The sequence below is a fragment of the Anticarsia gemmatalis genome, chromosome Z, assembly GCF_050436995.1.
Source record: "Anticarsia gemmatalis isolate Benzon Research Colony breed Stoneville strain chromosome Z, ilAntGemm2 primary, whole genome shotgun sequence".
Classification (NCBI taxonomy): Eukaryota; Metazoa; Arthropoda; class Insecta; order Lepidoptera; family Erebidae; genus Anticarsia; species Anticarsia gemmatalis.
In genome coordinates this window covers 2383769-2397346 of record NC_134776.1, presented here as the reverse complement: position 1 = coordinate 2397346, position 13578 = coordinate 2383769, and the positions used below count along the sequence as shown (strand labels likewise).

The 13578-nt window shown below is 35.8% G+C and overlaps 1 protein-coding gene across 2 annotated transcripts; it reads right to left on the bottom strand.

Moving 5' to 3' along the window:
• Window positions 1-555: 555 nt before the first annotated feature.
• LOC142986311 (uncharacterized) lies at window positions 556-3159 on the bottom strand. Of its 2 annotated transcripts, XM_076134757.1 has the most exons (3): window positions 2881-3159; window positions 1878-2303; window positions 556-1267 (listed from the first exon to the last, which is right to left on the bottom strand). In XM_076134757.1, the coding sequence occupies exons 1-3, from the start codon at window positions 3011-3013 to the stop codon at window positions 1134-1136; spliced, it is 693 nt and encodes a 230-aa protein (XP_075990872.1). In that variant the 5' UTR covers window positions 3014-3159; the 3' UTR covers window positions 556-1133. The 2 variants fall into 2 exon arrangements, with proteins under 2 accessions (XP_075990872.1, XP_075990871.1); XM_076134756.1 differs by having other exon boundaries at window positions 556-2303.
• Between the last annotated feature and the right edge of the window lie 10419 nt (window positions 3160-13578).

Genomic DNA, 13578 nt, shown 5'->3' with positions numbered 1-13578 from the left:
CATGTATAGGGCTACTCAACGCCCTCCTAATTTCTGGCAGCAGCCAAAACTAACTAATCCCGGCTACGTACTTAATTGAAATGCTTCAGTTATGCATCTTATAGACTTGTGGCCGTACAGGACCACATAGCTTTAAACAGACTACAAGCTTAGTCATTGGCTGTTATTAGTTATTATTTGAGGTCAGAAAATAAAACAATATTTTGTTTTTTTTGTTTTTTTTTAAGTTTTTTTGGGTTTTTTGCGTTTTTTTTTTTTTTTGGTTCCTTACATCTAAGATTACATTTTTGCCAACATCTAATACAATGGTGAGGCGTGTATATCAAGTAAATGTCATCAATTAGTAAACTGTTGAATACAATAAATCAAATTCGATCAAAACGACACTATTCTTGAGAGAACTGTGCCATATTCAGACATTGAGATATTTGGTTAAAATACGGACAGACATCTTATACAATTGAAATATTTATATTTTGTTTTTTTCGGAAACTATTTCTATTCTACATCCTACTACTAACCTAAGTGACATTTTTTTTTATTTTTTTTTCTATATTAATATCTACGTTCAGTCATTTTATGTTTAAATTGATACACGTGGGTGAAATTGTATACACATTTGTGCTCATGACTGTATATGAACTTACATGGCTAATAATAATATTGAATGTAACTTTTGCGAGTTGGCTTGACCTGAGGAACTTTATTCAGTTAGTGGTTCGTTCAGGTGTTGGGTGGTTGTATTGTGGATTTTGCCGGTTTTATCTCGCAAAGAAAGCAAAAAGTATACGACACCTATAAATTGAAATGACTAAAGACAATTTCGTAACTATTATCGTACGCGGTTTTATATAATAAGACTGAATGCAATTAAATGGTCAGTTGCGGAAACTATATAACTGGTAACTGAAAATAAAAGGAGTCGATCGACGCATCCATGTTGTCGTCGGCTGCTGTTGGTGTCCAGCCGGTGTCAGTGTCGCGTACCATCCGTTGCAGTGGAGTGACAATGTCACATTGCATCGCTGGTGGGGTCACAATGTGTTTGTGGCGGGCTGGCGGTGGTATCACGACGCATCGATGCCAGGCTGCTCGTGGGGTCACGACGCGTCGATCCCGGCCCGGTGGAAGGGTCACGACGCGTCGGTCGGGCTGGGGTAACGACGCGTTGGTGACGGTTTGTTAGTGACGTTACGACGCGTTGGTGCCGGGTCGGTGTACGTGTCACGACGCGGCGCGACGCCACGGTGCCGGGCGAGTGTTGTAGCTGTATCGTTTCGGAAAGTTTAAGGTGCAGCGCAGACGACAGACTATCCGTGACGCACTTTTTAGTCTGTGAAAATAGAACTTATGCCATTATATGCAGTAACGCACACAACGCGCAAAAAGTCCGGCGCGTTGCTACATATAATTGCGTAAGTTCTATTTTCACAGACTAAAAAGTGCGTCAAGGATAGTCTGTCGTCTGCGTTGCACCTAAGAATTAGATGTAAATGTTTAAGATTAAATCATATGTAAAAATGCATCTTTCAATTACTCCAATTTGAAAGTGGGTAATTTGTTATGTTCTTCAACTATTGCTCGAAGTAACTTCGTCTTTACTGCGTCTTTTAGTGGTTGTGGCACGTCCTTGATGTAAGGAATTAGACTTACTAAAAACGTAACGTCGGGGTCATCTACTCCTACTTTTAGAATGGTCTTTGGACCTTCACTAATTATGTATTGAGGTGGGTTTGCAACCACAGGAGCTTTATTCCTGAAACATTTATGATTCGGCACCAATTTACGATTAAGGGGACACTTGGATTTTCTAGCTGCCCCTTCAAGCTCGTCAGAGCTGGTCCCTGGTGGGGTGTTGATGTATTCTTTTAAACTACCGGAAAGTTCCTCCTCCTCAACACTTGTGCAGCGCACGGTTATGTTGTGCTCTGGCTTAACTTTATATCGGCCAGGCACGCTTGTCTGGGTTTCTTGTTTGACTTGAGAGCCTTTGGATTGCCGTGAAGTAATTCGATTTTCCCTGACGGTATATACGGGATCATCGACCACATATCTACCGTCTGAAGTAATGTATCCCGTTTCGAATCGGCCCGTGTGGTAGTTTCGCGAGAATCTATGTAAAGACGCTTTTACTTCTCTTTTCCTCATTCCACTAGATTCGGTTTCTAGAAGAAATCCCATCATATTAGAGTAGGGATATTTAATCTCTTTATATTCCCCTGACGCCTTGCACTGTTTTTTCCATTCTTGTTCCTCCAGAAAATTGTCTCTTAATAACTGCCACCACTTCTTCGCATCATCGACTGAAATGTAATAAAATATCGTATGTAGTAATTGAAATTTATCAACAGAATTATAAATACTTAGTTTCGGATAGTAATCATTATCTTCCAGCCTACCACAGCTTATTTTAATTCATTGGCCTGTGTAACTAGATATATTTATAAATTGGATACTACGATTTAACTATTTGCATTCCCGTTTAAGGAAACCACAACAACACAGCATAAATCTAGGCATGGGTTAGCGTGTCGAATCATAGTTCAATGAACCAATTTTTATCGTGCTCTCCAATGTACGGTAACGCACAGGTCAAAAAAACGCAAAAACTATGGCCTTTTAATTGAAAGCTACGCCAGCGAGTGTGCATATGCGTATAATTATAATTGTGGCTAATATTACTAAAATCTATAATATGAATAAAGACAAAAAACATTGATTTGTTAGGCTATACCTATGTATATAATTGCACTGCCAAAACCGCTGCGCTTATATGCATAGAGATTTTATAAATAGGAAAAACGCTCAGAAAGGTTTAATCAATAACCATAACACAAATTCAAAAAAATAGTTTGTTATAAGTAAGGGAAATGAACTCACCCGACATTGTCATCGTTTGGGCTATCCTTATCCAAGCCCTGGTTTGGTACATTCGCAGGTAATATGAAGTCTCAGTCTCATCCCATATACATTTTTCACGCTTAACTAAGTTTATAAACTTTTCAACACTCATTTTGTATTTTAACGTACACAACAGCGCACTTATAAATTCAGTTAAAATTGGTATTGATCGGTTACGTCGGGGCTGGATGCACGTCTGCCTCGCACGTCTGTCTCACACCTAGCCCGACTGGTACTAGCGGGGCGAGCCACCCCAGCTCCCATATAGGTCTCTCGAGATACACTAACCTACATATGTATATCACTATTCACTTGCCAGTTTATTGCACCGAAAGCGGAAACATGGAAATATTTTATGCTTTCATCGGTTGCTAAAAAAATAAAACAAAGAGTTTTAATGCTTATTTCTCTTGAACTTCATTTGCAATATTAAATTATATACACGGTAAAAAAATGCGGTTAAAATGTTTTCGTTTAAAGGAGTTGCATTTGCATTTTTGTGAATACGTTGGGGAGTTTTGATGTCTGGCTACTGGTAACACTGATGCATTGACGTTGAAACGTGGAAGCGCGAGATGTCATCTACCTGGTCGCGCCTGCAACGCCCTTTTATTGAACCATTGTGGATAGATACTAATTTATAATACTATAGGTCTATCATGCAGCGGAATAAATGATTTATGAATTGCAAGTCCACAAAGATCTAATATATGATCGTGAAAGTATGGTATACTTTTGACTCGCCGGTTTTCTTGGCTCGTGTGTTTGTCCAAATTTGAAGAAATTCGTTAAGACGTTAGAAATACCCGCATGTCAAATATTCGTTCTCCGGTCTTTAAACAAATGAATATTTAATACTAAAAGCTAACAAAATTTCAATTGCTATTTGTAGACTTTTTTCTGACTGAAAGTGTAGGCTATAGACATTATTATTTTATCACATTATTGAATTTTATTTCCCCTTAAAAAATAGAGTTATTTCTAAGGACATATCGTGTGTCAAGATTATAGACACGAAATTTCATCAAATAATAACTTTTCTTTATTGGGTCTTTTTTCTGCACTCCTCGTGGTTTTTCGTGTCTACCTTAACATTTGTGACCATAATATAGCTTAAAAAAATCCTTACGTCCAATCTTCATAATAAATTTTAGTCCATATAAACAAATTGTCTTACATGATTTCCAAAGACCAATGCTTACTGTGGTTACTAGATACAATACTCATTACAAGATTGAGGGTCTGATTCCTATTCAGTATAAAAAATACACTTGTTGCAAAGCGTATTTAGTATTATTAATATATTATCATAAGTATATAATTTTAAAATGAAGTGATAGTAAGGTTATGAATTTGTACTTATAACCCAATAAATTCTTGTGATTATTTGGGCTATAACATGAATAATAAAATTTTAAATGTTAGTTTTAAATTATTTATTCTCTGGCCTCTGCCTACCTCTATGGGAAAAAGGCGTAAATTTATGTATGTAAATGTTGGTTGGTATGGTTAAAAGAAACTCCTACTGAAATCAGTGTATTTTTTCATAAAGTAACCCCCGGTTTGTTTATGAAATAATACAAAATTGTTCAATAGCGTTTAAACTCATATAAAAAAACGCAATTGAATAGATAAACTACCGCTAAATGTACTCAGAAACCGGCGTTAAAACCCAAAACACTGCACATTTGAGATGAAACACAGTTCGGAAATTATTGTGTAACTTTTGAAAGTACGATCGTGGCAGATGTCATAAAAACTACCGTTATGAATATCTTGGCCAACGCTAATTTTATTATTTTTGTGTAATACTAAATGAATTATAAAATACTATAATTTGACTGGATTTATTCATAGAAATGTGAAATTGTAATCATATTTTTGCTCGTAACTGTACAATTTGAAAACTAAGTCTTATCTGTGTTTACTAATAGCTATAATAAAAATTATGAAGTTCTTGAAGTTTTTATAAACTTTTAAAATAGCAAATATGTATTTTAACGTGATTTAAAACAATGTTTTAGTTATAAACTGCTGTGCGTTTGTAGAAAATTGAGATCTAAATGAAAGATGCATGTCGACCATCGTAAAATGCAAAATTTCAATATTCAAAAATTTTAGATCGTAAATTCGGTGCAGACATGGACATAACTGAGAGCCGTGCTAAGTCGGAAGTTCTGTTCTCTCACGGTGCTATCTTTCACTCATACACACGGCAATTGATTATATTTGTATACATTTATAGGTATTGAAATTCGAGTCTCCCCATCACAGACAGACTGACCCTTCATATTGGGGATATTTATGGGGTTGCAAATTTGTCACAGACCAATTCAACCTTTGCTGCCTACAGGCGCGTGACGGCTGTAGGTACAAAAGGTTGAAGTGATTGAAGCTGGAAATTAAAACGTGTGTTGATTGTTAATTGTCTATGAGTGATATGATGAATCTATGCTAACATTAAGAATTGAAGAGTTTTTTTGTTTGGTTGACCGCGCTAATCTCAGGAACTACTGGTGCGAACTCAAAAAAAATAGTGTTGGATAGCCTATTTATTGAGAAAAGCTATATAATAGGCTATATTCACATACGTACAAAAGTATTTTCTGAGATCTTCTGTTAAGAATTTTTTAGAGATTGCCCAGAGTTAGAAAGTTGAGGTCGAAAATCTCCGTGCCTCGGAGAGCACGTAAAGCCGTTGGTCCTGCACCTGGCTCTCTGGTCTTTTCGGTTATCCGTCCCACTATGGGGTCCGGGTTATGAGAGTGAGGGAATAGAGATCGTACCGTGTATTATGCACACACTTAGATACTATAAACAAAGTCCTGCACAGATGGCTAGTTTCAATGAAACTGACCCCCGTTATTGGACATCGGTTAGGAGGACATTATTAATGAATTAAAATCGTTTAGGTTAAAAAGATGATAAATTAGATAAAAAGTATAAAAATTCATCACTTAGTTTCGGCAGTGAAGGCAGTAGGAGGAACTTGTCCACCCATTTGTTTAGGCCTAAACTGGTTATGGCGGATAATTTTAAACTAAAATCTATCTATGCACTTTGGAATCTGATGGTTACTCTATTCAAATTTGATCTTTAATATTGAATCGTAATTTTTCATTAAACATGTGTATTAACTTTAGTTTTATTATAATATTATTATATTTAATCTGGAATGGTTTTTATGGAGTAACTTATACGAATATTATTGCAAAGACCAATCGCGTTTTCAATTTCTATAATGCAACTATACCTTCAATAGACAATACATCACTGGCGTCCCGCGTCAAAGAAGTGGCGCGTCTACATAAAATACTTACTCCTCAGGCGCTTAGTACACACATACATCCTTAATTTGTCCTAGGACGTCTAGGCGCATGCCCGGGATGCACAATCAATACGCAATAAAATTGGTGTAACAGCCGGGAGCCCGGCAGTCACGTCTGCGGCATTGTATCGTTCAGTCGCTGGCGTGGCTCCTATAATTACAAATTAATCTTTGTTTTTAGTTACAGTTCGGCCACCCAAGCTGAAGGCGATCAAGGACTCTCCGCTGTCTCCGGGCCCAGACATTCCGAACCCAAAAACCCCAGAGCCACCATTTCCAGAACATTACATACCGCAGCCGCTGCCACTGCCACAAGCCCTGACCGAAGAGGCGCCGGTCTACTCCTTCGAAGTCACTATAGCTCCTTGGAAAAATGATGAGAATTAAATGCTATGCGATTTTTCCCCTTTTTCTATCCCTTTTTATACCTGATATCTTATATCAATATAAACCATGTGTAATCATTCATGTAATCAAATAAACGATTTTGAACTTTTTGTTTTGATTCATGTTTTCTAGGTATCCTAATGGTAAAAGGTATGAATGGTAACAAAGGTAAATGAGAGGGTAAGAGGTTTTTACAGGTAACGGTACCAAGTGGTTAAGGTACTAGAGGTTTGTTGTGACAAACCCATTTTTTAAACCTATCATAAAATCTCGAGGTTGAGATTTCATCTCCTTCGGTGAGATGAGATCCCAGCTTCCAGACATAACAACAATAAAAAACATATGGCACGTATTACCATAACTTTTTTTAAAACGCCATCTATGATTTAGAGCTCAAACTACTTGCTGTCATCGCATTGAAATAGTTCTGTCGTTTGCCACAGGGTGGCAGGGATCTAAATCCGTAAACAGAAGAAAAATAGAATCTTTAGAAGGAAAGGGACGACAATATTATAGCGACGCCTTATACTGCTAAATTCTGAAAAAAATACTTTTTTTTCACTTTCGCGATAACTGTGGATCACGTAAACTATTGAATTGGGCGGATAATACAGTCGATATATATTTTATTTAGTTTCGCCTATAAGTCAAATAGTTCAAATTCAAATAAAGTCACAATTTTTATACTTTTTATATTGAAGTTTTCTGGAAAAACCTGGTTTGTAAAACTTATTCTTCGCTTAAAAGACATTCATTTGACACTTGTTCGTGCTTCTTCCATCAAGTTGTACCTATTGTTGCAGCATTGAAACGGTCCACAATGACAAGGAATATTAGATGCAGGATTAATTTCATTAAAAATAAAAATAATAATTTGAAGAATTTGAATTTCAGAATTAAATTATAAGATGATGTTTTGAGAACCTTGATATTAAAAACTAATTGTATCACATCTTTCCTGTACTGATGACGTTGGTAGCATTGTATCGTGTAGCAATACAAACAGCCATAATTTACAAAATAATATCGTGGTCTTGAAATTATAAAATGGGTGTTTATAATAATATGATGGTAGACATAGCGCGTTAAGTATTTTTCTAATATTACTTTTCAACAATTCCTCCAGTATTTTTACGCTATTATAATTTAGTTACTAAAAAATTAAACAGTACTATTTTAAAAGCATATTCGAGAACTTTAAGAAGAATAACAAATACTTTCCTTAGTTTGTATTGATTGAAATTATACAAAAATGTTATAATGCAAACTAGGTAATTGATGTTAGGCAGTCCGTTGGCTACATAATTATTGTAAAAGATAATATAGAAAAAAACTGAATAAATTAAGTAGCATAGTTAAGCAATCTACTGCAAAGCCCGCTACGGCGTAGCACACTTCTACGACGGACATTGAACCATCAGAAATAAAATTGTGGTGCTAATCTCTTACAATTCCGTAATAATAAAAATAATTATTTTTCTGTTATCTGGATAATTTACAAGGAATCGTTACTATAGTTTTTGAGTGAATATACACAGAATATAAAAATTTGCCTGTAAGTCTTTACTTACTTTTGTATTCATGAAAAATATTATAAAACCTAATTAAACACATTTGAGCTCGTTCTTAACGTTTTACTCAGTGTAAAAATCATTTTGAAAAACATTTTGGCGTGATTTTCTTGTCCCTTAGCTCGATAGATGACGCTGTACCGTGTTACTGAGACGCGCTATCTTTCGAATTGGGTCTTTGAACAATTTTTTTTTATCAAATGATGAATTATTTATTTTTGACTAATTTAATGTTACTTATCAACCATGAAGCTAAATTTTGCCCAACACTGCCAAATAGCAATATGACATCTGTGAGATCATCGGTCGGAAAACAATCATTCAACAGATGGGTACTCGCACAGTATTCTTCGAACTGAGCGTCTCCGTATTTTGGAGGGCAGGTAAAAAGTCATAACTTTAAAACTGTCGCGTTGCATGTTTAATGTATTATATAATACGGGAATTAACGCGAACAATAATTGCCGTATTCTATTATACAGGTAAAAAGTCGATCCTGGTTGTTGTCAATAAGTTAACAGTCGTTAAGCTTCATGTTAAAAGTCTTCGGGCGGCTTGAACAGCTTTGACGGTAGGTTGACCGCTAACCATACGACGAATGAATGAATCTGTGAGCACTCGAGATATTATCACAACTGGACGGGACTATACTTGTGATTGATACAAAAAAAAATTACATGCGTGAAGATTTTGAAAGAGCCACTTACAAGCTACAGTTATTCCGATTCGATTCAAAGGTCGGAGCTTGTGTGATAATATTTTGAACGCGTATAACGCTGCGTAGTCTGTATATCTGTATATCTCACCACCTCTTTGCTTTTGCATAATAATGTTGTTTTACCAAAACTGTAATTAAATATCATTTTTGTAAAATACCGTTTGCCAATAATACTAATCACGACAGCACATATTTCGCGAACGCACAAATATTTACTTGAGTTTAACTACACGAAATCGATATCAATAAACCAACATACATTGATCTCTTTTATAGTCTTCCAACCCTGAAATCCCTTGTTAAAACTAAGTTCATATTAAATTGGAAGGTGTAAATCGTCTAACAGACCTCCCATGTGGGTTAGTGGGTACGGCAAGAGAGGTCAAGTGAATTTGGTCCTATTTGCCACACCTAACCCCAAAACGGCCAGGTGCCGTGTTACCAAATCATGTTGATGTATCGACCATCAATTAATTATATTAATATTGGATAACCAGGGCTTTTGTTGTTTTTTTGAGGTAGGTTTATATTTGATGAAATAACGTTTTGTTTAAAGATAACTTATTTTGCATGCGTTTGTGGTCGCTAGTGTTTCCAAATGCTGATCATGTAGTTTCGGGTTCGATTTCTTTGCCGGCAAAGTATTATTGGTCTTTTCTTATTTACTTTAGAGTAATTATCGTCCGGGTAGAGTTATAACAGATACATAAACACGGACACTTACCTACATGCTGGAATATCCGTATAAATAATTCGAATATGCTTACAGCATAAAGACATTCTTCAGGCATTCTCAAATATTTTTTTCGCTTTCTTCTATGAGTTTTATACACTCAAATGTGTAACCAGAAAAACCACTTTATATTCTCATAGTTCCTCCTTAAAGCTTTAATATCACTTTTGTGTATTTAGGCTAGATTACTTTTTCGGAAGGCTTATCCGCTACCTTTTTTATTTTAGCATCATCAGAAAAAGAACATTTCTCTTTTCTTTGACTGCCTAGTTCTCGTATTGTGTTCTTAAAGCGATAGCGGTTTAAAGATATTAAATTCTCGCGACATGTACACATAATATTTACCCTGATTTTGTAACTTACGTGATTCACTGACTCACTGATGATCATCAAAATTCATATGGTGAAATCCTAGACTGCTGTTTGGTATGTTAGCTGACATAAGACATTAGTAAGTATACAAACAACAAAAAAGTTGTTTTACCCTTAACTACGAGGTTAAAAGTTTGTATGAGACTTCCGCTAATTTTGATGCTGCGGCCTGAAAATTGATTCAAGCAATCCTTAAGATATATGTTTTCGGATTGTCAGCAAATCTTATGCAACTCACAAAAACACACAAAAAATGATCACGTAAATACTATATTATTATTATAGATCGCACTGAGGCGCCCATAGCCAGTTGCGCTCACCGGCCGGTAAACGATCTGTGGGTTAAGCAGTCATTCCATAGATGGGTGACCGCATAGTGGTATTTGAACTGGGCGTCTCCGTGCTTCGGAGGGCACGTTAAAAGTCGGTCCCGGTTGTTGTCTACTAAGATAACAGTCGTTAAGCCACGTCAAAGGCCTCTCGGGCGGCTTGAACAACTCTGACACTAGGTTGACCACTAACCATACGACAAACAAACAACATAGATCGCACTGTCAAAAAGTAGTCCGATCTCATGTAGAGCCAAGTTTGCTATTCTACGTGCCCAACCATAAATCTTTAAGCTTTAACTTTACACCTAAGTCACAAATATTGTTCTTAATTTAACTATATTTTCCAAAAGATATTAAGCGTAATATAATACGAGTCTCGAACGTAAAAATTTAAAGTTACAATATTTTATTTGTTAAACACCGATCAATGCAATTGGTTTGGATGGAATTGGAATTTAATTTTCTTTTGCATTTAAGACCCGTTGCATTATAATATTATGTATTATACAAATTGCGAGTCAACTGTGAGGGACTTTGTTTATAGTGTTCAAGTGTGTGCATGATAGACAGGTATCCTATTCCCTTACTATCATTATGTAGGTAGGTGCTCCCATCATGCCTCCAATACACTTTGTTATCTTGCTTACTAGCACCTTAATATATTGATTTAATTTATGCTATGATCAAAGTGTGTTCGGCGATAAATTCACTCTCGGTATCAATGACTATCATAAGTGTTAGCATTTGACCTAAATGAAATGAATGAAATGATTTGATTTTGATTTTACTCTCATAGCTTAGTGGGAAGGCTAAAATACACGACTAGTGAGAATCAGGCGCAGGGCGCATGGAGATCTATGATGTCAACTTTCTAACTCCGGGAAATCAACATCATAACAACTGAACGCATTTTGATGAAGTTTTCTAACCAGGATAAAACAAAAGATTAATTTTGAAATACATTTTCTTAAACATATTTATCTGAAATCTTTCAGCACAAATTGTTTCTGCACCTGTGCTGAAAAAAGCTGGGCTATATGAGGAATACTTCGACGCATCGTACATACATATTTTTCCTTGTGACTGTACTCGCATTATGAACATATGACGTCACCGGTGTTCCCTTGCGTCAACATATTCAACGTACATACATGACAATGTGTTATCGACTGCATGTGTCACTCAGAATAAATAGTTGTATCAGTTCGTGTAGATTGCGTTTTCAATACGTATGCGTTTTTTTAACACGCTAAATGACCGAATTTGACAGATGACAATGTGTAGGATGTTAGGCAGTTTTCAAAAAGGCATTTAGTCGAGACTAGGTACTGTCGATACGTTAGTGCGATGCATTTTAAATTTGTATTCACTCTCTTGAAGATATGATACTTTAAAGTCTTCACATTGCTTTTTTTCTATACTAGATCGGGCGGGCGAAATGATTTGGTACGAGGTGTTAGACGGTTGAACAAACGGAACAGACATTTTTTGGTTTATACACTGGTAATTATTATTTGGTTACCACAGTATAAGCTCTGCTTACTTTGGAATCACATGACCGTGTGAGAGATGTTCAATAATACATATATACATACAATTATATCTTTCTACACATACAATAAAAACTGAAAGGAAGTGCGGGTAATCCCTTCTTTCTCTAAGTCCGAAGCTTCCTAGCAATTATAACACCAGGTTGACGTTAAAAGGTAATGATGGAAGTGCTTATCGCTCAAAGACATTACAGATTTTTCTTTTTTGATTTTTAGCATATACCTACCTAACGTGTGTGTACTATGTATGTACATAGTTTGAAGAATAGTCTTAACATTCGAATAACCTTAAATCGACCCAAGCTACAACTAAGAGAAAAATACCACACCATAAAAAAGATTTTCTATCTATCTAATCATGGTTACCAAGCGTTCACAAACAAAACGCCCTTTAAGTAAAACCACGTTATCATTACACCTTTTCAAAAGGCTACCCCTATGAGCATTGAACATGTATCAGAGGCGTAATCGAGGGTGGGGCACTCGAGGCAGACAGGGCGTCCCCGGCGATTACCGAGCTTTCATTGAGCAACGTTAATTACCTACTAAGTTGGTTACTGTAGCGTTATTTCCTACATTTCGAACTGCGAGCGGTTGTCATTTCAAAGTCCTTGAAAAATAGTTTTTGCAGTGGCTCTCATCAGGTTCTTGATAGCTACTGGGCTGTCGATAGTCAATCGTAATGACAAATCAACCGGTTACTTATTACTGCTCTAAATTTTGAGACGTCTTTTTCGGAGGTTGTTCTTCTTTTTCATTATTTTTATTGGACTAACGAATAGTATTATAATATCTCTCGCACTCGATGTATTCAATCCAAGGGGCCAAAAATAATATTCGAAGTTGTGCAAATGTTCACATATTAGTAAAAAAAAACAATCTAGTTTTAAAGAATCAGTCCATAACATAAACACACCCTGTAGCTCCCAGCATTAAAATGAACTAAAGTCATAATATAATTAAAAAAACATTATTAGTAGCAAGACAAATCCGTTTAGTATGATTTTTATAGCAGAATACTGAAAACGTATACAAAATTCTGAGTGAAGAAAGTATCCTGCAACACAATGTCATGACTCATGTTGAATTGATAGAGTGATATTTAAACATTACATATTCTTGTTTTCGCTCAATAAATTATTAACTATTCGCTTATTTATCACCTAATTTTGTTCTATCAGTCTTGAATTTAATTTTATTCAGTAATGAGCCGAATTCAGAAAAACCTTACTCAAAACTTTCTACAAGTATCAAGACGCAGATTCTACAATAGTCAGCCATGAACATACTTTTTAACCACAAGGCATTTGCAACAATTATAACTGCACAATTAAGAAGTAGTTGTCAATCTCTATTACAATAAAAAATAAGTAATGTACAAAGAACTTTGCTTTTAAGAAACAGTGTGGCTTTTTGTACTCGACTTTTGTATGATCAGCCAGAGTACAAACATAATACATTTTCTTCAAGTAATTTTAATTATGTCAAACGCTTGTTAGTTGTTAATACCAACTTTAGAAAAAATATCTGCAATATCTAATGCATAGATATGCTTTCAAATATCTAGTTCCAGATACTAACGAACCATTACTTGGCTCCTAATTCCAAATATCATTGCCCCGAGCTACCTCCGGCACAGCATCACAGAAGGGTGGAGCTCACCCCATTCCGCTGTTATCTTCTGTT

Coding starts and splice junctions, on each gene's coding strand:
- LOC142986311 (XM_076134756.1), bottom strand. CDS start 3,013: ATGAGTGTTGAAAAGTTTATAAACTTAGTTAAGCGTGAAAAATGTATA. Junction 2,304..2,880: donor CCAAACGATGACAATGTCGG/GTGAGTTCATTT, acceptor ATTACATTTCAG/TCGATGATGCGAAGAAGTGG.